General features: G+C 49.0%; 7 protein-coding genes across 7 annotated transcripts; 3 read left to right on the forward strand and 4 right to left on the reverse strand.

Moving 5' to 3' along the window:
- Window positions 1-257: 257 nt before the first annotated feature.
- Window positions 258-1,343, forward strand: FTJAE_7177 (3-methyl-2-oxobutanoate hydroxymethyltransferase; the record flags this gene model as incomplete). The annotated part of the gene is made up of 2 exons (XM_037353867.1): window positions 258-683; window positions 732-1,343. 2 exons carry the CDS (start codon window positions 258-260, stop codon window positions 1,341-1,343), a joined length of 1,038 nt encoding a protein of 345 aa, XP_037205782.1.
- A 172-nt stretch (window positions 1,344-1,515) lies between these two features.
- On the reverse strand, window positions 1,516-2,066 carry FTJAE_7178 (autophagy 12; the record flags this gene model as incomplete). Its single annotated transcript, XM_037353868.1, has 2 exons — window positions 1,516-1,578; window positions 1,653-2,066. The coding sequence occupies 2 exons, from the start codon at window positions 2,064-2,066 to the stop codon at window positions 1,516-1,518; spliced, it is 477 nt and encodes a 158-aa protein (XP_037205783.1).
- A 466-nt stretch (window positions 2,067-2,532) lies between these two features.
- FTJAE_7179 (phenylalanine ammonia-lyase) lies at window positions 2,533-4,704 on the reverse strand (the record flags this gene model as incomplete). Its single annotated transcript, XM_037353869.1, has 1 exon — window positions 2,533-4,704. The coding sequence occupies one exon, from the start codon at window positions 4,702-4,704 to the stop codon at window positions 2,533-2,535; it is 2,172 nt and encodes a 723-aa protein (XP_037205784.1).
- Window positions 4,705-6,035: 1,331 nt separating this feature from the next.
- Window positions 6,036-8,025, reverse strand: FTJAE_7180 (DBF4-regulatory subunit for Cdc7p kinase; the record flags this gene model as incomplete). Its single annotated transcript, XM_037353871.1, has 3 exons — window positions 6,036-6,167; window positions 6,218-7,546; window positions 7,597-8,025. 3 exons carry the CDS (start codon window positions 8,023-8,025, stop codon window positions 6,036-6,038), a joined length of 1,890 nt encoding a protein of 629 aa, XP_037205785.1.
- A 1,267-nt stretch (window positions 8,026-9,292) lies between these two features.
- FTJAE_7181 (xaa-Pro aminopeptidase) lies at window positions 9,293-10,804 on the forward strand (the record flags this gene model as incomplete). Its single annotated transcript, XM_037353872.1, has 1 exon — window positions 9,293-10,804. The coding sequence occupies one exon, from the start codon at window positions 9,293-9,295 to the stop codon at window positions 10,802-10,804; it is 1,512 nt and encodes a 503-aa protein (XP_037205786.1).
- A 632-nt stretch (window positions 10,805-11,436) lies between these two features.
- On the reverse strand, window positions 11,437-13,055 carry FTJAE_7182 (myc-type bHLH transcription factor; the record flags this gene model as incomplete). The annotated part of the gene is made up of 3 exons (XM_037353873.1): window positions 11,437-11,628; window positions 11,684-12,542; window positions 12,592-13,055. The coding sequence occupies 3 exons, from the start codon at window positions 13,053-13,055 to the stop codon at window positions 11,437-11,439; spliced, it is 1,515 nt and encodes a 504-aa protein (XP_037205787.1).
- Window positions 13,056-18,179: 5,124 nt separating this feature from the next.
- Window positions 18,180-19,987, forward strand: FTJAE_7183 (nuclear membrane fusion kar5; the record flags this gene model as incomplete). Its single annotated transcript, XM_037353874.1, has 7 exons — window positions 18,180-18,282; window positions 18,331-18,837; window positions 18,887-19,104; window positions 19,152-19,373; window positions 19,421-19,477; window positions 19,524-19,797; window positions 19,842-19,987. 7 exons carry the CDS (start codon window positions 18,180-18,182, stop codon window positions 19,985-19,987), a joined length of 1,527 nt encoding a protein of 508 aa, XP_037205788.1.
- Window positions 19,988-20,153: the final 166 nt, after the last annotated feature.

Raw genomic sequence — 20,153 nt, forward strand, 5'->3', positions numbered from 1 at the left:
CTTTCTGACTAGATCGCAACTCTAACTGTCATAAACGAAACAGCATTAGCCAAGATACTTCTTTCATAATTTTTCCCCTTTCAAAAAGGATCACTATAGACTTCTTGAGCCACTGTCTCTGTCGGTCTGAGATCTACCTGCAAGTACCTCAAGTTTCTGTCACTCCCAGCTTGACTTGACAAAGCACGCGACACCTTATCTTCACCTCAACCTACTCCACTAGCACTCCCCTTCACTCCTATCTCCTGCCCTTCCTCATGTCATCTCTTATCAATCCTACCATGAGGTCATGTGCCTCTCTCCTATCCCGGGTGTCCGTCCCATCCACTCGGCCGGCATCCCGGACCCTCGGCCGAGCCGTTCGGCCCCTCATCATCGGAGGTGCGGCGCAGACCCGGTACAGCTCTCACTCTCCCATGGGTGCACCTCCAGCTGTTCAGCGCAAGAAGGTCACTGTCGGAACTCTTTGTTCCATGCACCGAAAGGGTGATCCCATCACCGTCATGACAGCTCATGACTTCCCCAGTGGTCATGTCGCCGACCATGCTGGTATGGACATCATTCTTGTGGGAGACAGTCTCGCCATGGTAGCACTCGGTATGGAGGATACGAGTGAGGTTATCTTGGAAGAGATGCTTCTACACTGCCGGTCTGTTGCGAGGGCGACAAAGTCGGCTTTCACTGTAAGACCCCTGTCTTTTCATATGCAAGTAATAAACTAATCCCAGTAGGTTGGAGATCTACCCATGGGCACATATGAGATTAGTCCTGACCAGGCTCTTGCTACTGCTATCCGTTTCATCAAGGAAGGCCGTGTCCAAGGTGTCAAGCTTGAAGGTGGTAAGGAGATGGCCCCTACTATCAAGAAGATTACCACCGCTGGTATTCCTGTTCTTGGCCACATTGGCCTGACCCCTCAACGACAAAATGCACTTGGTGGCTTCCGTGTCCAGGGCAAGACAAGTAGTGGAGCGATGAGCATTCTTGAAGACGCCCTTGCTCTTCAAGAAGCTGGTTGCTTCGCTATGGTTGTTGAGGCAGTTCCTGCTGAGGTGGCCGCGCTCATCACTGAAAAGCTCTCCGTTCCCACTATCGGTATTGGTGCCGGCAACGGTACCTCAGGCCAAGTCCTGGTACAAGTCGATATGATTGGAAATTTCCCTCCCGGTCGATTCCTTCCCAAATTTGTCAAGAAATACGGTGATGTCTGGGGTGAGAGCTTGAGAGCCATCGAGGCGTATAGGGACGAAGTCAAGTCGCGCCAATACCCTGCTCCTGAGCACACATACCCCATTTCGGCGGAGGAACTTGAGAGCTTTACTAAGGCGGTGAAGGATTCCTAAAGATGAGATGATGATACCCCGGAAGTAGTTGCATTAGGTCTTGGAGAGGCAAGCTTGTCGAATTTGTGTGTTGCAGCGCAGTCATAGAGGTCGCATAGCTCGGAGTTTGGGTTGAGTAGATGTTGTACATAGCTTTTTGTATATCCAGATAGAAGAATTCAGCCTTTTAGCATCATCCAAAAGCAGGCGTGAGTGAGTAGGCTACTACAAGTTGACCGTGGGCGTTTTTAAAGCACTAAATATGTCAGTTTCCGTAACTTCACAGCCTGGTAATCCATCAGAGGCCTTGTGATAGGCTACAAGACTCACCTGATGTAGGTTGCCTACAACCTCGTCCAAAGACGGCGCAAAAGCACTGTTGACGTACAAGAAGACACTGTCTGTCTCTTTGCACCTCAACTTCTTCCTTAGATATCTCACGACTTCTTCAAAGCGCCTCGTCGCACTGATCTTGCACACATCTTGAGCCAACGACGGCGCAGATCCCACGGGTTTAAATCGTACCACAACCTTGTCCGCTTTGAAGGTTCCAGCAGTTGCAAGTGCGACGCTCGCATCCCGTGGTAGATCAGCCAGTACCACTGAGGCGGACATCGTGAGTGGTAAGTCTGGAGACGCAGCGCCGCTGCCTGCTCCTTCATTATCGGCGAGAGGCATGGGTGAGGCGTTGGAGGGTGATGAAGAAGGTGAGGGCACCCATTCTGCTGGTGGGTTGTCTGACATTCTGAAGAATTTTCTCTTCTGAGAGTAGGAAATTCTCGGGTTTGTGAGTGAATGTTGAAATGTGTTGGTGTTGAAAGTAAGGGTAGGCAGTCGTCTCTGTAAGTAACTCAGTTGTGAAACTGTCGCCTAACGCAAGGTTGCTTATGACAGCACAGTGCTTTTTTTAAGCACTGTACATGATACTGGCATGTAAGCCTCATCATAACTCCTCAATCAAACACTACGGTGCCTCCCCCTCTTTGTTTTCCTTCTTTGTTTTTTCTTTGTTGTTATAAACAAGATATAAACTCTGTTGGTTTTTTATTTCGTCGCATGTACCACACCAGGTCAATAGTGATGAGCTGAGATTGTATTGGCTAAAGTAGGCACATTCGAAGCCGCTATTTTACATCTTTTCAGCCAGCCATTCTGAGCAAAGTCTCTATTTACTGATTGGCCCTCCAAACCCCAGTTTTCATTCGATCCCCTACTCGGTTTGCCTCAGATACTGACAGAGCTTCTCGTATTCTTCGACTGACCGGGGTGCTGAACGTTCAGTCTCGATGCCCTCCATGATAGCGTCCATCATATTGCCCCTGATGGTCTCGTAAACTTTGCTAACCCAGCTACCAATAGTCTTCTTGCCCTCACTTGGAAGACCTTTGTGTACGTTGTATAGGGGATCATCATCAATACCACACTGTGTCGGGACTTCCAACTTGGATCGAACCCAAGTATACAGCGGAGCAGTTCCATCACCAAGTTTGGTAGCTACGTCGACAGAACGTATCGCCATGTTAGGATAGAAGATGGAAGAAGCCGTATCCACAACCGCTTTGTGGAACTGGCCACGGAATACAGCAAGACTGGATATCGGACAATCGATCTTCTCGGCAGTCAGGAATTGCGTAACGGGTGCCATTACAGCATCGACGGTGGGTATAATGCGATCCTTCCAGCAACCGATATTGTGGTCAAACCACTCCCGCTCGACGACGGCGAAAACAGCCTCGCCGATTCTCTCGGTAGCGGCATCATCGAGGCCAAAAGCGTGGAAAGGTCCATTCTCCATCTTGTTTAGCAGCTCTTTTTCGCGGAGTGTGTCTAAGAAAAGTCGATGTGTCGCTCGAAGCTCGACTGCTTGGCATGAAACGTAAATGTGACAAGCACACATATGCGCGACAAGGTCAGCAGCCTCCATGGTTCGTCGAGCTGAAAGCAGAGCGAGCGAGTTGATGCCCTGGTTATGCATCTCCGCGGACATGACGTGAGACGAGACTGGGTGAGCTAGGGCAGCTAACTCGGACATGTATGCAGACATGTTTACGTCAATGCCCTTCATGGTGAAATTCTCCTTATCACTAATGTTGAGGTTGGCTTCGAGGCCATTGTTAGTCGAGGGGTTGATCATCTCGCTGACTTGAGAGAAGAGCATGCGTCCAATCATCTGGAGAGCAAGTCGTGTCTTGTCCATGGCTGAAGTTACAACAACAGCCTGGAAGTTCCCTCCTGAGTAAACATCACCAACAACCTTTCCATCTTTCTCTGATGCATCGATTAAAGGGTTGTCAGATGTCGAATTAAGTTCCACAGAAATCTGTCTCTGGGCAAGCAGGAGGTCCTCTAGATAAGGACCAATCCATTGGGGACTGGTACGAGTAGAATATCGATCTTGCCAAAGGCCATCACCAGTTCTCTTGCGTTCATCTAATCCGACGACGAATTCCGAGCCTTTCAGAAAGCTTCTTATGTTGGCAGCTGCCTCAATCTGGCCAGGGTGTGGTCGTATAGCATGGATAAAAGGGGTTGTCCACTCAACATTGCCACCCATGGCCTCGGATGCAAATGCTGTCAATACCTGAGCAAGCACGGCCAGCTGTTGAGCGTCATGGAGGACTAGACTTGCAACGGATACAGATGGAGCAGTTCCGTTGATAAGACCGAGAGCTTCTTTGGGCCCAAGACCACTTGGCGAGACACCGCTAGCCCGTAGAGCTTCATCTGAAGGCATCACCTTGGCCGATGACCCTTTACCAACTTGAACGAACACATCAGGGTTTCCAGTCACCGCTCCAGCGATGTAAGATAAAGGCATAAGATCTCCAGATGCAGAAATAGTACCTCGAATAGGAACCATAGGGGTAATATCGTGATGAAGTAGCTTGATCAATCTCTCCAATACTTCCAGTCGAACAGCGCTTTGTCCACGCATGTTCTGATTCGCTCGAGTAAGTATAGCTCCTCGAACCCATTCAGGGGGCATGACGTGAGACGGCTCTCTCTCGGAGTTGCTGCCGGGATTCTTGTCGGCAGAAGTGATAATGGCACTCTGTGTATGTTGAAGAGAGCCAATTTGGTTTTCCAACCAATCGTCAGTTCGAACATCTGCACTTCCTCCGAAACCCGTATTGACACCATATACTACGTATTTGTGTGACAGGTACTCAGCTAGTGCGTCAACACTGAGAGCAATGCGGCGCGCGAGCTCCTCGTCTTTGCTGATCTCAGGCTTGATGCCATGACGAGCGACCGCAACGAGAGAAGCAATGTCGAGATTGTTGCCATTAAGAATGATCTTCTCTTTGCCGTTTTTCAAGTCTCGTAGTCGTTTCCAAATACCCAGTGTTGACTCGGCATGAGCCGAGGTTTTGAGGTTCATCGTGAGATATGTTGAAGTTGGTGCAAACAAAGTTTGAGGAGTGTTGGCAGCGAGTAGGAGTGAAGATTCAATGGTCGCACAAAGCTTTTCTGGTAAGATATGTCACCTCCCAGTTAAGTTTTCTCCCAGCTCTGATGTTGTCAGTGAGAGTGATTCACTCAAGTTATCGGTGACGTCCAGCAACTGTTTAAGTCAGGAGACTAATTAAGTCCAATGGCTTGGTATTTCCCACCTCCAATTCCTCTTTCTGGTTTGTTCTCCCACTTGAGATGCGCCGATTACGGCCTTGGAGTCAAAGATTTCAAGTAAATGAGCCCAAGCATCACACAGTTCAGACTTGTCCAAGCTTGGCAGGTCCAATTTGAACATGTGATAGAGGTCCTCGTGGGCTTACACTAGAAAGCTTTTGGCTTGTAATAATAAGAAGTGAATAAGAAGAGGAAACTTAATGTGGTCTCAGCCGAAAATCGGTGAGAGACAAACGAAACACATATGTAAAGTTTGACAGTGTGCATCTACCAATCAACTACTGCAGCCTGAAAACGCCACACAGGTAGTTAAGGGGTTGACTGGTGATGCAAGACACTTGTCTATGACAGAAATTACCAATGATTCACTCACATTTATGCTTAAGAACTCGCCTTCACTGTGCATCATGCCACAAAGACTGTACTTGTTCAAGTATTCATGTTACATAACATGTAGGTACATATACATGTCCTAAGCACATATCTACATCAGACCTTTCTGGTCATCGTCGTAAAGCAGTCGCTGTTGCTTTTTGCGATATAATTCTTCCGCTCCAAATGCCTTGCCCTGGTTCACCTTTGTACAAACCTTCCATCAAGCCCATCTCAGCCATTTGCCCTGACCATGCCTCTCGAAATGGACCGCGACGAAACGCCCCAAAAATCAGTTACCATGTATGCAGTCCAATCAGAACAAATGAAATGGCCGGCTAGACCGTGAGATAATGTGCCAAAAACCATGCCGCTCTGCGCCGTCGCATGCATGCAGTTCATGCTTATAAGGTAAAAGGAGAAAGCGATAGTAAAGAAGACGCGGACATCTTGAACCGAAAGACTCTCCGGTAATGCCGCCATTAAGCGCAAGGCTAACCAAACTCATGAGGTATCTTTGATGTTTGTACACTGCGTGCTGTGGGAATCCGAACCGAAATGCGCAAAATGGACTTCATAAAGAGTTTGTTTCGTGGGATGCCAGTAACATAGTCCATGAGCAGCAGACCATGACAAGGCCTGAGATGATGATGATGATGATGATGATGCGATGTTGGAAAGATTTATGTCGTATTATTTTATGAATGGTCGTTACCAGACTTCATCCTCGTCAGAACCGGATGCGTACTTAGGCATCCTCTTGATCTGTGACAGGAGAGAATCAAGCTCAGTCCAGTTTTCGTCGTTTTCAGCAAACTTCCGGTGTTTGCGAGATAGAATGTGCTACAAAAGTTAGTCTTTACAGGCATATATTGGAAAAGGATATCACAAACCTCGTCAAAATCGCGGAACTTGTCCTGACAGTTCTCGCAATAGCCAGGCTTGAGGTCCCGCTTGCTCTTAAGAGGTTGCGACTGTGTCCTCCGCTCAGTCTTTTGAGCATCCTCTTCTTGCACCTCAGCAGGTCGCGAAGTGTGTCGGCCCATCGTCGTTGATCTGCTAGATGCAACGTCCATTGAAACCTCGGCGAGACGGCGCGAGCTCACATCGAAGGAAGCAGGGGCAGCCTTCTGCAACACCTTGCGCTGCAGGCCATGAACCTCTTTACTGGTTCCAGCCTTCGCTCCATTGATGCCAGATGTCGAAGAAACCATCTGCGATCGAATGGCTGAGGTGATGTTAGAAGGCTGCACTCCGGATGCCACAGGTTCGCCAGCAAAAAGCCGGCCAGCCGCAGCACGGCTTGTGAAGGCGTTCTGGGGTCGGGCATCCACTGCTTTCGACATGGTCGCCCTGGCGGGGTTGAAGATATCAGTAGGAGTCGCAGCACGAGCTCTGCTCTGACCATCCTCCATCTCAGTAATGGTTCGCTTTCCAGTCACCGGCTTAGGCATTGGGACTTGAGGAGGCTTGAGGACAGGGGCAGTTTCCTCACGCTTGGCAAGGCGTGCCTTTTCCTGCTCTCGTTGCCTTCGATGATCCTTTTCAGGCACATCGTGGTCCTCCACAAATGGGCATCGACCGTTTCCAACACTTCGGAACTGAGGCCATTCGCCATCTGCCTTATTAGCAACCTTGGGGTACTCTCGAACCATGATGGGCTTGTTCTTCTCGTCCATGTCCCATACATAAATGTGAGGTCCCTTGAAATAGCATAAATCACGATGAACAGCAGAAGGATCACGATCGGATGGTCCGTTGAGACGCTCATTGTGCAGCAGTTGGAGCAGGTTAGGCTCCCTTGAAGCACCGTAATTACCGCGAGTGGTTGTTGATCTTGAACCGTATGTGCTGTGGCTTGTCTCTGCCTCAAGCAAGACTGCAAGCATGTTTTGGAACTTCTCCAGTGTCCAAATCTTCTTGCCCATCTCACGAGCTTTGTACAGCACATCATTGTTCTTTGATACTCGGGTTCGCTTCAAAGGATCTTCAAGCTGTTGCGACCTTGACGGGGCATTGCGGAACTCGGACAGTAGCTTTCTTCGAGCTTCGGTATTACGGTTTAGCAACGATGGATTGATGGTCTGAGGCTGTTCTTCGGACTCGTTGTGCTCGCCATGGTGTCCTTGGTTCTGGTCTTGATGCGCCTCTTGTCTTTCAGGTGGGATTGTTCGCGTGGTGACGACGTGGGTAACGTCAATGGAGAAGAAGGGTTCTTGTCTCTGAAGCAAGGTCAGTGAGCCCATCAAAAAACGCATTGAGTCTAACATACAGCACCAAGATAGTTGACCCTCTTTGTTAGTCTAGCACGAACATCATCGGGTATACTCTCGAAATAGAAGACCATTTTAGGAAACTTGGCACGGTGATGCTTCTTCCATGCTTCCTTCTCAGTGTCGGCATCACGGGAGACATTTGGCGGAGCACCCCTCGAGGTTCTTTCCTTGGCAGAAGGACGCGTAGTGCCGCGTTGAACCAGAACCTGAGTCCTGGTGGACCGGGTTGGTGATCGAACCGGACGCTGCACGCTATTATCGAGTACCTGCTTCTTTAGAGGCGGCGGCTGGCCATAGGTTTCTTCACGCTGAACGGTAGCATATGAACGCTTCTGCTTAGCATAACCAGCCAGAGCGGAAGCACCTCTCAGAGGCGAATTGGCAACATTGGGGTTGTTCGTTAACGGGCCCCGTCTCGAAGACATGGCCGATATGGGACCAGGCGTTGGTGATAAAGATATCGTTGCCATATAAAGCCCGTGAACTGCTCTGGGGAGGAGAGACCAGAGCAGAGCAGAGGGCGTTTAAGCAGAACGACAAAAGTCGAGAACCAACGTCAAGGATGACGTGACGAGATTTGAGCTGTTATTGGTGGTGGTGGTCGATCGTGGTGGCAGACGGACGGGTAGTGGTAGTAGCGAGGACGGTAGTGGAGGGGCTGGGACGATGAGACTTGTGACAGCACGCGACGCGGAGCCTGACACGTCAAAGCGACTAGACAGAGACAATGGGAGGCAACAAAGAGAAGTAATAGATGCTTAACGACGACACATCGAAGCTCCCGGAGATGGCAAAGATGTAAAAGGAAAAAGCCGTCAACAACAAACGCAGTCAAGTCAAATGATGAGCGAGCAACAAGTCGGCCGTTATGTTGTTTTGGAAGGTACTGAACCTTTTGCCAGGCCTGGTGCTTTGGATGGAGGGAAACGAGCCAAGTGAGGGACAGACTCCATCGAATTTTGATGACTGAGCAGGCCGTGTTGTTCAGAGTCGCGCTTGGCACAACAGCACTATACCGCTCCTGGGCCAGTTCAGCGACTAGCAGGGCCTTCTGGGAGGGGCCGCCGGGGGCCCTGTACCTCCAGTGAAGGCCTTCTGTGGCCTGCTGGACGTCCACTGCGAGAAAAACACCTCTTCGCACGGGCCAGTCGCCTAAAAGCCACCCAGCAACCAGAGGCACTACAGCCAGAAACGGGAAATTGGGAGAGACGAGACCAGACAACAAAATTTCAGCCTCGCACCGGAGACGGGGAATTCACGCGAGACATGAGAGGAAACAATAACAAAGAGTCAAGACATGGACGTTTAATTGTGTTTGTTTTTTAATTAATTGACCTTAAAACGCACAGGAGGAATGAAAAGGTAATTGCATAATTAGCTTACATAGTCTACGCATACAAAAAGACATCACTCTAATGGACCCTGGTGCGTCTCCCGCATTGAAACATCCACCTATCCAATCTCGTCTTGAGCCTCACACTTTTCCGCTGTCTCGCAACTAAAGTTAGCCTCGGCCCATCCTTGTCATAGTTTTGGTCTGGCGTCATCACCGAGATCTTTGAGGTCGGTCTCTGGCGCAAATCGGCCGTGTACAGAGTACGAGGGGTTCAATTGATGTAAGGGAGAGCTCCAAGTTCCACTAGCAAAGCTCAACCGCTTAAACTCAATCTCAGATCATCGTTGATCCTCAAGATGAAGCTCCCTCGAGCTCCATTACGGAGCTTTGAGCATCGTCTGCCCCTCCGAGCTCGGTCGGTGAGGAGCATATCAGCAATATCTGCTCCTACAAGAACGACAGCATGCCGAGCTCTACTATTAGATACACCGGCCAGCTGCCGGGCGTACGCAGTTGTCTCTGCCGCCGACCTCCGATTCGGACAGCCAGTCTACGAAACACATCCTCATATCCTAAAACCAAACGAAATCACACAAGGGATCACAGCGCAAGAATATGCTGATCGCCGGGCTCTCCTCGCACAGTCGATGACAGAGGGCAGCATTGCCGTTCTGCATGCTGCATCTCTCCAGTACAAGTCTGGTGCTGTCTTTCACCAATATCGACAAGAGTCCAACTTTCTATACCTTACGGGATGGATGGAAGAAAATGCCATTGCGGTGATTGAAAAGACTGGTCTTGAGTATGGTGACTACATATTCCGTATGTTTGTCAAGCCCAAAAATGCTCGTGAGGAACAATGGAATGGTTATCGCAATGGTGTGGATGCTGCGAGAGATATCTTCAACGCCGATGAAGCATATACGATAAACGAGGCAGAGCAATTGCTCCCCAAGATTCTCAAATCTGCCAAACTCATATATGCAGACTCACCACCCTCAAAGGGTAGTGTTGCTTCGACAGCCACTTGGCTTTGGGGGCTCATCTCAGGACGAGAATCTCGACCCTCCCGAACACCGCTCTACTCCGTCATGAACAAGCTTCGGGTGATCAAGAGTGAAGCAGAAGTCGCTAATATGCGTATTGCTGGTCAGATCTCAGGTCGTGTCATCACAGATGCAATGCGCCGACCATGGAAACGTGAGAAGGACTTGCATTGGTTCCTCGACTACCAATTCGCCGTCAATGGCTGCGAAGGCCCGGCATATATCCCCGTAGTAGCTGGCGGTGAGCGCGCAAACTGCATTCACTACACGGTGAACAACAGTACGTTCAAAGAGGACGAATTTATCCTCATTGATGCAGGCGGCGAGTATGGCACCTACATCACCGACATATCCCGCACTTGGCCAGCTTCCGGCCGCTTCACCCCTGCTCAGCACGACCTATACCAGGCCGTCCTCAACGTGCAGCGATCTAGTGTGTCGCTCTGCAGGGAATCCTCCAAGCTCTCACTAGAGGACATTCACAACGTTACCGCGCGGGGTCTTGTTGACCAACTACGCGGCATCGGGTTCAACGTCAACATGGCCAACATTGACCAGCTGTTTCCCCACCACGTTGGTCATTACATCGGTCTTGACGTGCATGACTGCCCTGGCTACAGCCGTCGCGAGACTCTTCGCAAGGGTCACTGCGTTACCATAGAGCCGGGTGTTTACGTCCCCCATGATGACCGATGGCCGGCCGCCTTCCGGGGTATGGGTGTCCGAATCGAGGACAGTGTATGCGTAGACGACGACTCACCCTACATTCTGTCCACTGAGGCCGTCAAAGAGATTGACGATATCGAAGCACTGCGATCATGACATGTATTACTTTACCTGTGACATACACATATAGACCTGGACCTAGACGTCTAGAATAAAATGTACTGTATATAGTATCAATACGACTGTGACGGTCGTTGTGTTACTCTTCACGACCCACTCTAAATTCTGTTGCTAGGCCTACAAATGATGTTATTGCAGCTCAGTCTAGAAAACAAAAGAAAACCACGCGTGGTTCATGACTAGGATCATGAATGGGGTCAAGCCACAACCACTGCAGGTGAAATTAAATGCATGTAAGAAATCATACGTACATACATAACCCGCAGCTGATCTTTATTTATTCGATCTGGGGTTTGTTTAGCTATTTCCGTGTAGATCTGATCTTTGTTGTGACAATAATCATCAACATACAGGGTAATATCTCACGGTAACAAAATGAGCTCCGCAAGCTGCTATGGAGACAGGCCCCAGCCTCGCCTAGTCATCATGGCAGTAATCCCAAACCGGATCCGGTATGATATGACAAACAAGGCACAGCGCGTTCAGTTGTGCATCGAGACTGACCAATGAATGATGCATAATTAGGATGAGCAGTGGATGCTGTGCGATTCATCTCTGGGGTATATTTATACAATCCCGAGAGTCCTTGGGACAAAATCATGTCTATTCTAGCAGAAACCTCTTGGATCGAAGAGTGTCCGGCTGTGGTTCGGCATCAAGAATGGCTGTCGAGCCGAGGCACTGAGAAGCTGCTCAAATGCCTGTAGACGCCTGGCTAACTCCTGATGTTCCTTCATGATGGACCTATTGCGCCTTTCTAAGTACTGAATGTATTCGGTGGCCTTTGTTAAAACAGTGCCCTGTATCATGTCAGTCATTATGTCTGTATTGAGTATTGATGGGATCACCACTGACCTTGCTCACTTTGGGCGCTCGCTGTGAGTTTTCACCCTCTTCACCTTCGTCTTCTGGTATCGAATGGAGGGCAGGTACAGCATCGCGAAGCTCGGCGATCTTGTCCTTAAGATTTGTTCGATACTTTCGCTCAATATCATTATGGGCTGTTCGATCTCCTGGTTTGAGTTTATCTTTGCCCTTTATATCGGATGTAGCGGTGTTGGTGCGCGAGAGTCCTGGTCTAGCAGAACTCAACCCTGTCTCGCTTGATGCCTCTGTTTTGACGTCTTGGTTCCTCGATGGAGCCTTAGAGCTATTGGCTGGCGTGGGCGTCTGTTTTTGGCTGCGATCTCCTGTTGGCGTTCCCAACAGAGAGTCGATGCTACTATTAAAGTCGGGTGGGAGTCCTGTCCCGAGACCAGCTCCAAATCCTAAACCAAATCCACTCGGAGGCATGAAGCTGGCTGGTGTCCGACCAGTATTCATCGCGATGGCAAGAAGCCTTCTCTGCTCATCGTTGCTCAAAACCTGATTATTACCCATACCCGACATAGTCTGCCCGAACCCTGCGTTCATGGCTGCTGCAGTATTGCCTAACCCAAAGTCTGGTTCCATGCGCAGACCCGGCTCTGGCTTTTCCCAACTGAGCGGTGTCGAGTACAGGCCTTCTCGAGGTGGTACCTCTGGGGGTGGCATAGTCTCGATCTTTGATAGATGTTCCTCCAGACTCATCGAGTCAAGTCCTTCTTCCTCGTCATCAGATAGAGCATTGTCCAAAGCATTGTCATCAAAGTATTCAGCACCCTGAAATGGAGGAGCAGTTGCGTATACGCCAGTGCCAAGTCCTGGTGTCGTTGAGGTTCCTCCGTAACCCGGTCTTTGTCGTTGATCAGTTTTCTGATTGTGGATATATGGCTTAAACATACCGATAATGAGTGTTAGTGTTATTGGTCATGGGATCGAAACGCTTCGAAAAGTCAATCTCATAACTTCCTGTCCTTTCATTCTCTTCGTCGTCAAAACGTATCCAGTAGTCCAGAGACTCCATCGCAGAATCGGTATCAACCTTTGTGCGCTTCCTTTCATGGGCATCTCGCTTCCGTTGTTGATGGCCCCGTGGGGGTCCTCTAGTAGGTAGTATGGTCTTGTTTGAGCTGGTATATGGTGACGGCATCGGGGCCTGGTTGAATGACATATCAGAGGCCGCATTTGACTGGTAATCGTAGGATGGTCCCCCCTGATTGCCAGATGCTCCCATGTCACCCTCTAAGCCTGTTGGTCTCCATGGCGAAGGGTCATGTTGCTGTTGAGATGTGTCGTTGTTCTGATCCACGTGATTCAGCGTTTGGTTGTTGGGCACCGCAAAAAAGTTAAGAAGATTAGGATCCATTGCTAACACGGCATCCCGGCCTGCGAGGCCGTGTTCGTCGTCCGGGAAGAAAGGTCTGGTGTGAGCAACCCGTACAGGGTCTGAGCTAGCTCAATTGGCGATGGCTACTTCGATTGGAGAACGGAGGTAATTAGGTTCAACAGCGGCTGAAAGAGCAAATAGACCACTCGATAAAGTATGACAATCACAAAGCTGTCGCAATGGAATTGAGGGGTCGATCTGTCAAAGCATATGACAGTGGGTCCAGCCGTGATGGAGGGTAAGAATTGATGATGCTGATGATGACAGCCTCGCGAAAGGGTTGAGACCGCACGAAAATAAGTCGAAGTGTATCGATTGAGATTCAGCGAAGTGAGGATAAGATGAGCTCGGTAAAGATGGCTAGGTGGGGTGTTGTTGAGCTTGAGGCCAGATCCAGGTGCTTAAAGGAATAAGAATGCGGGTGATGAGGTTGAAGAGCTGCGGAAAGGTGAATTGCAATGGGTGACAGCACTGTAAGATGGGTCGATAGCGAAAGCGACAGCCAAGGCGTACGGGTCAAGGAGCAGATTGATTCGTTGTCGGTTGGCTGTAGATTTGATGAGGTTGAGCTTTGACTGAAGCGTGGCGGAAGCTTGCGGTTTAAGGTATGTGCTTATGGGCGGGTATGGCTTCTAGCCACAGTGCAGCAACGTATGTGACGGCAGTCTCTGAGTAAGTTGGTTCAACCGCTCAGTTATCGCAAAATGAGATCGGGCGCAAACAGAAACAACAAAAATGCGGTCGTCAGATGTTGGTCGAGGGAGTGAAGGGTTTTACGGAGAAGCAGAGTATCAGTCGATAGGATGAGCGGACACATGCGGCTCCCAATTCGTTGGTTGGGATGGCAAAGCACCAGGCCCAAGTTAGGTAGATGGGGAACAGGACAGGACAGGACTGGGAGTCAATCCTGAGACCTGCTTTCTTGCTTGGGGAGGAGAGTGGACTTGTCTTAAGACTGGCTGAATAGGATAGAATAGGATAGGTCGGACGGATAATCAAGAGGGAAAAAAAGGCCGGATTGGGGTCTTGTGAGTTGTCGTATTCGCCGCAGTCAAAAGATTGGGTTCTTTTTAGGGGTCTGATTGACTCGACTTGCGATCGAGTCACTGGTACTGGACGACAACGTTGGGCGATGGGGTTTTCTCACCAAGCCCATACTATGACTGGTGATATTCTCCAAGCATCGGATCTCCTTCTCAACTATTTTTCTTTTCTCTTACCCTCTCTCTTCTGCAAGCGAGTCGGCGGGACGGGGGCACGTAAGAGCAAGAGCAGATTTCTCTCCCACTGCCGGTCGACGTCGCGATGTTTGTTGCCCGTAATGGCGTGACTTTTGCCTCGAAAAGGTCCAACTTGTGCGGTTCCAACTCCAGGGGCCCTTGAAGACCCCCGGGAGTCCAGGACCGCTGGCGTAGCAAAAATTGGACGACATCGTATGATGAGCAAGGCTGAGGAGGGGAATTGTACGATGGCCAAGCCTCTCATCCATTGGCTGACTCGTGCTGAGCCGATGTCACTGCTGTCACTGGCTGCGGGCTGTCATTCGTTCTTGTTTGATACTCGAAGAATGTAAAAAGCTTCAAGGTTTGTTTCTATTCGTTAGCGGTTTGTTTTAGGTCCAAAACGGGCCTTTATCTGTCTGCTTCAACCTCCAATCTGATTCATGAATCACGTGGCAGACAATACTGTCTCTATCGAGAAACCCATTATTCCCGCTTCTCAGCTGTCACTCTCGTTCACTAACAGTCAATAAATAACCCACTAAAAAGCGGCTTACGGAGAGCTGGGGGTCTTGGCAACGGTTTCTCCCTCGAATTCTTCAGCCTCGTGCTAGTGACAAGCGATGGCTTCTAGGCTCAGCTGGCAAGCTCTAGCTCTCCATCCAGACCACTCATGAAGCTCAAGAGGCTTACTGGTGGGTGGGGGCATATTATGATCCTTGTCTGTCCCATTCATGGGAAACCTCTGTGTTGCTCCCACAAGTTTCCTCTTCTAGGATATCCATGAAAATGATGAACATCGCAAAGGACGAGCCTACATGAGCTTGTACACACGACCAAACCTAAGTGATACCCGTCTGATCAACTGTATCTGTGCTGCTGTCAATGCCGTCATTCCAAACCTAATGACCTGGCCGCTTTCGAACTGGCGGCTTTTAACATCCGTACCTGACCGGATTTTAGGTTTAGGGTATCCAATTAGTGGCCAATGCTCCTAGCTACGACCCTGGAGATGGAGTTTTCCTTTGTGAAGTCTTTGATCTATTTTCGTCAAACCACTGAGCCCACCTATGGCCTTACCTCGAATTCAGAGAGTCGGCCTGTAGATGCTTGGAGCGCCCATGATCAATATGTCCTTGCACTTCATAGCAGATACTACGGATGATGCGCTTTATCCACAAAATCTGTACTCAGTAGTTTTGCTAAAACTGAATCTTAATGTTTTTTACTAAAGCTCTGTTTAAGAATGGAAACAAAATATTTGTTTAACAGACTAGACTATCGTCGAAGTATAATTCTGTGAAGTTCAGCATGCAGGCCTCGCGGATCAAGATACTATCACCTCATGATAGCAGGATAAGAACTACCACGAATCACATTGTTGACTGCCTGATGTCGTGCTGGCTCACTCAACCGCAAGACTTGGGTCACATTCTGGTATCCTTGAAAGCATTGCGAACAAACCCAATGGCTTATCTACCCTCTTCCTCTATACTCTCCATAGTCATGCCGCAATTTTAGTGTTTCCTCTGTCAATGTACCACTTCCCATCAAGTCATATATCGTTATTTTGGTTCCCATGGCTTTGGGAGAGTTTCCTTTCGTAAACAGTCTGGACATGTTTCTTGGGCGTAAACGATGTCGTGAATATGCGAAGGTCCTTTGCATCCATTAAATACTCTCTGACACCAGCGAATATTCAGAAACCCGACATGCCCACAAGCAAACTGCCGATCCACCTGCATACACATGTTGCCTGATCTAGTCCCGCTGCGTACGTCTGTGTAATATAACGATCTGGCTAGGGTCTAGATTCATCCAGGTGTTTTGCACAATGTCCTGCGACTTGGTGAGTGCTATTGTTCTATATGAGCAACGCGCCCGAGACTCTTCAATGCGCAAATGGCTGATACCTTGCTTCTGTAATCGACGTATTCGTATAATGTTCCTGATCCAAATCCATACGTCCGATAATTCTAAACTGCTCGATCGCAGGAGTCTTCGCACGGCACTGGGGGGCTGTCTAATAACAGCGCACACACGGCCGGCTGGGTGAAAACGAGAGGGCGATATCGAGTCGACGTGAAGTTGAAGCCTTCTCGTTCTGAAATTCCCTCGAGAGCGGGACGTCAAAAGCGGCCAACGGTCGCCGGGGGTAAGAAAGTGCGAACAAATCGGCGATCGTCAAAACAGGAGCACCAATAACAAAGAAGACAAGTAACTGCAGCGCCCTGCCCGTAGGCGCATGCAGCCTGTGTGTATCCAGATCAGATACAGCTTTCAAGGATACGTGCAAGGGTTTGCTGGTGGATTTGCGGTTCGGATTGGCCTTTGTGGGAAGGGCTTGGAAACGAATTGAAGCATTTCACAGAACTGATCGCGATCGCGATGTGTCTTGGCTGGCACGCAGAATGACGTTAAAACCAACCTCCAGGCGCACGGGTTAGGTTAATTTAGGGCCCCTTTCCTCATTGATTGGGCTAAATAGTAGGTGACCTACTCCGTAGCGTACAGAAATATGTTGTGATTCGATTACTGCTCAATTTTGAGTGTTTTTTACCTCTAGAAGAACGCCAAAGAAGCGTCCTCCAAAGGGCGGCTCTGTAAATGTCGTCACTTCAAGGGCCTGGACTCCCTTGCTCGGTGGGGGCCGCCGCGGAAAAAAACCATACGATCGACCTTGGCCTTACCGTTGGAGTTATTGATTTGACGGAATTAACTCTCGGATCTTTTGTGGGGATCTTCAACCAATCGGCCAAAGACTCGAGGTTATTTACCCCTTCTGGGTTGACTCAAGCATCATGGGATCAACGTAGTGTATTGAACTCGAATGCTTCTCCGAGGACGAAATAAGGTGATTCTCCTGGTCAATCGCACGCACGCTGGCGCACTACTACTGCGATCAGGGCAACCATATTCTTACCATCCATGGATGTATGAATGCGTAGGGCCTTTTTGCTTGGATCATCAATATGATAAAGGATATAAATCGCCCCTGACCGAACAATACAATAATATCTGGGGCCTAGTTCGATGACGATGAGAAGCCTCGGGGGTTAAATCTTCCTACTAAATATCATATTTCTGTTTCAAAGCTGAGCTTTGAGCTAGACGTATAGCTAATCAAGCTGAGCATATCAAGGAACAAAGTGCGGTGTATAGATCCCTCGGGCCAAGAATTGAGACAGAATCCAGCGTTAACGGCCGAGATGAACTTAATATCAAGTTATGATGTGTTCAGGTTTGACGTTGTACATGTATGCGACGAACGTGAAATCACCACATCGTATTGGATCATCATCCAATATGGATATCCAACATGGGTAGAGGCTCTGGAACAGTACCTCCAACAACTATCGAACAAATCGGATTGGGTTAAAATACGGCATAAGACGGAGATATATATTATCTTATTGTTTTATGTCTTGATTAGCTTGTGTTCAGGATAAGAAAATGCATTCAAGATCCGTTTGCATGGTTCAACACCATTGTTCAGATCTTGAATCAAGCAGCATGTGGAGTCAACGATTTCCACTGGGCTTAGGAACTTACTCTTGGTTCTTGAAGGAACTCGGAGGGGGCCAACATAAGGTATTTGCTAACCTGCCGTTTTGGCCTTGCGAAAAAGTGCGCTGTTATGGGAAAGTGAGGTAGGTGCAGGTGCTCTTTTCGAGAGTGAGGCAACGGCTCGTTTGAAGTAGGAGCACACCCGAACCAGTTTCCAACCTCACTTCGAAATTCGGACCACTAGCTCTTAATCCCATTCCTGCACATTTTCGATTTCGCCTTTCCTTTTCACTCCACAACACCTTGAGCCTATCGCCGACCAACCCACTTCCCTCTACTACTCCTATGTTTCTTATGCCTCTGACTGGCCATAAACATGTCGTCTAAGGCGATGTTCTTTTTCCTTTTGGGAGTGGCCTTTCTTACGGTTTTTGCGACAGAGGCGCACTGCTTCTCATGGAGGCCGCGACCTGTGGATGGTATGTTCGAGTGATTGCGCTTGCACTTTGATGCTAACATCACTATAGTAGGTCATCAGGTTACACTCCAGCACCCACAACGCAGTAGCGATAACACCGCCCTGCTCAACAAGCAATCAGAGAAGAGGTTATCCAACGTTTACACTACCGCACTTCAAGAGCTTCAAGACCTGGAGTCTGAACCTCTCTGTCATCGCATCGCTGCACGTCTGCTAGTCAACAACTGTCACCTCCTGGATGGCCAAGACGACGCCAAGGTCCATATTGATAGCGGGAGAGCAGCTCGAGACTTTGTGGATTCGTATGCAGCAAGCCTTGCTATTTGCGACTTGGAGCGCGGCAGTTTCAGAATTCCGGTATCCTGCTCCAAGTTTCGAGAGGCAACCCTGGCGACCCTTTCTGCTTCACCTATCCCACAACTCCATGTTTCGACCGTTGAGATTGATGAGTGTCTCGAGGGCCTTGCTCAGTCAGATTCGGCTTGGAATACATGGGTGAGCTATCGTCACAAAGCGTTGAGGTTCTGCGATGCCGCAAGGGCAGATCATCAGAAAGGTTAGTAATCACCCAAGCGAAGAGATACCATACTGATCGTCCATGACAGATGAGAACATCCTCCTTTATCAAAGAATCACTAAGATTCTCGAGAAACTCACCAGTGATGTTGAGGCAGACATGGAGGAGCGATTCCATTCGCTCAATCGAGCATATACTGCCGCAAGCCAGTCTGTTGAAGACATGGGGCCTCATGTTCGACATCTCCGTACAGAGATGGAAAGAGCTAGTCGAATTCTCCGCGACGATTTGGGCCGGGCTGCTCAGGTACATACCAATTATCTCTTTATAGGACACACTCCTGACTTGGATAGGACTCGTGCGATGTCGTGGAAAGTGGTCTTAAGGAAACGAGAGTGCTGCACGATCTTTTAGAACTTCTTACTCGCTCAGTTCAAGAGAAGACTGCAGACATCGTTTCATCACAAGAGCTTGCTCTCCAAACGAACACAAAGCAGTTAAACAACGAGGTCGATATCCTTATGGCAGTGCTGGGTGCGGCTGTTTCGTCGTCTGTTTCTCTTCAGAATCAAGTGGTGAGTCTGCTGATGAATCACTCGGGAGTCAAGGTTGACCATTTAAGGAAATGACAGAATCTCGGAGTGCAGATATCCTGGAGAAGCAGGTCAAAATCGAAAAAGTAAGTACCGGCTCCCATCCTTGAGTATTCTGTTGACCAGCTGAAGGGTATGGGGAAACTCGAAGAACTTGCCGAAGACTTGCTGGTCAAGTACGATAACCATGAATCCCGCCTCGACAAGGCCTTTCGAAAGACCGGCCAGGTCTTGGACATACTTGACGCAACTGCTGCATCTGCCAGTGGATTGCAAAGCTCTGTATTAAGCAGTTTCGGGCTTTCAGGGGTTTGGCCGTACATTATTTGCCCTTTTTTGTCACTTGCAATGGGATCCTATGGTCTCCAACCTTCCCTTGTGAGAAACATATGGCTCGTCGGGTTTGGTAAGTTTCTGAACTTGCCAAAAGATTTTCGCTAATTGTATCAGGCGAGTTGATGGGCATGGTTGTGTCAAAAGCAGATTCTTACAAAGATGCTTTCGGCTTTCCATCGATAGTCGAAACCCCTGCTTCAACCTTCAACGGCACGTTCAATGCCTCCCTCGCGGGGGAGAACATCCTCAAAAGCGTTTGATGCTTCGTTTTCGACAGCATCCCAGTGAAAGTGAAAGGAGAAATCGGGCTACGTATGTTGGTTGTTTTGGGATTCATTTGATAACAAGGCAGACATGGGATTATGGACGGGATGGGTACTTTCAGACTTGGCTCGCATTTATCATGTCTTTTTTTAACTCTCGGGA

This window comes from Fusarium tjaetaba (assembly GCF_013396195.1).
Source record: "Fusarium tjaetaba strain NRRL 66243 chromosome Unknown NRRL66243_c0000141, whole genome shotgun sequence".
NCBI lineage: Eukaryota > Fungi > Ascomycota > Sordariomycetes > Hypocreales > Nectriaceae > Fusarium > Fusarium tjaetaba.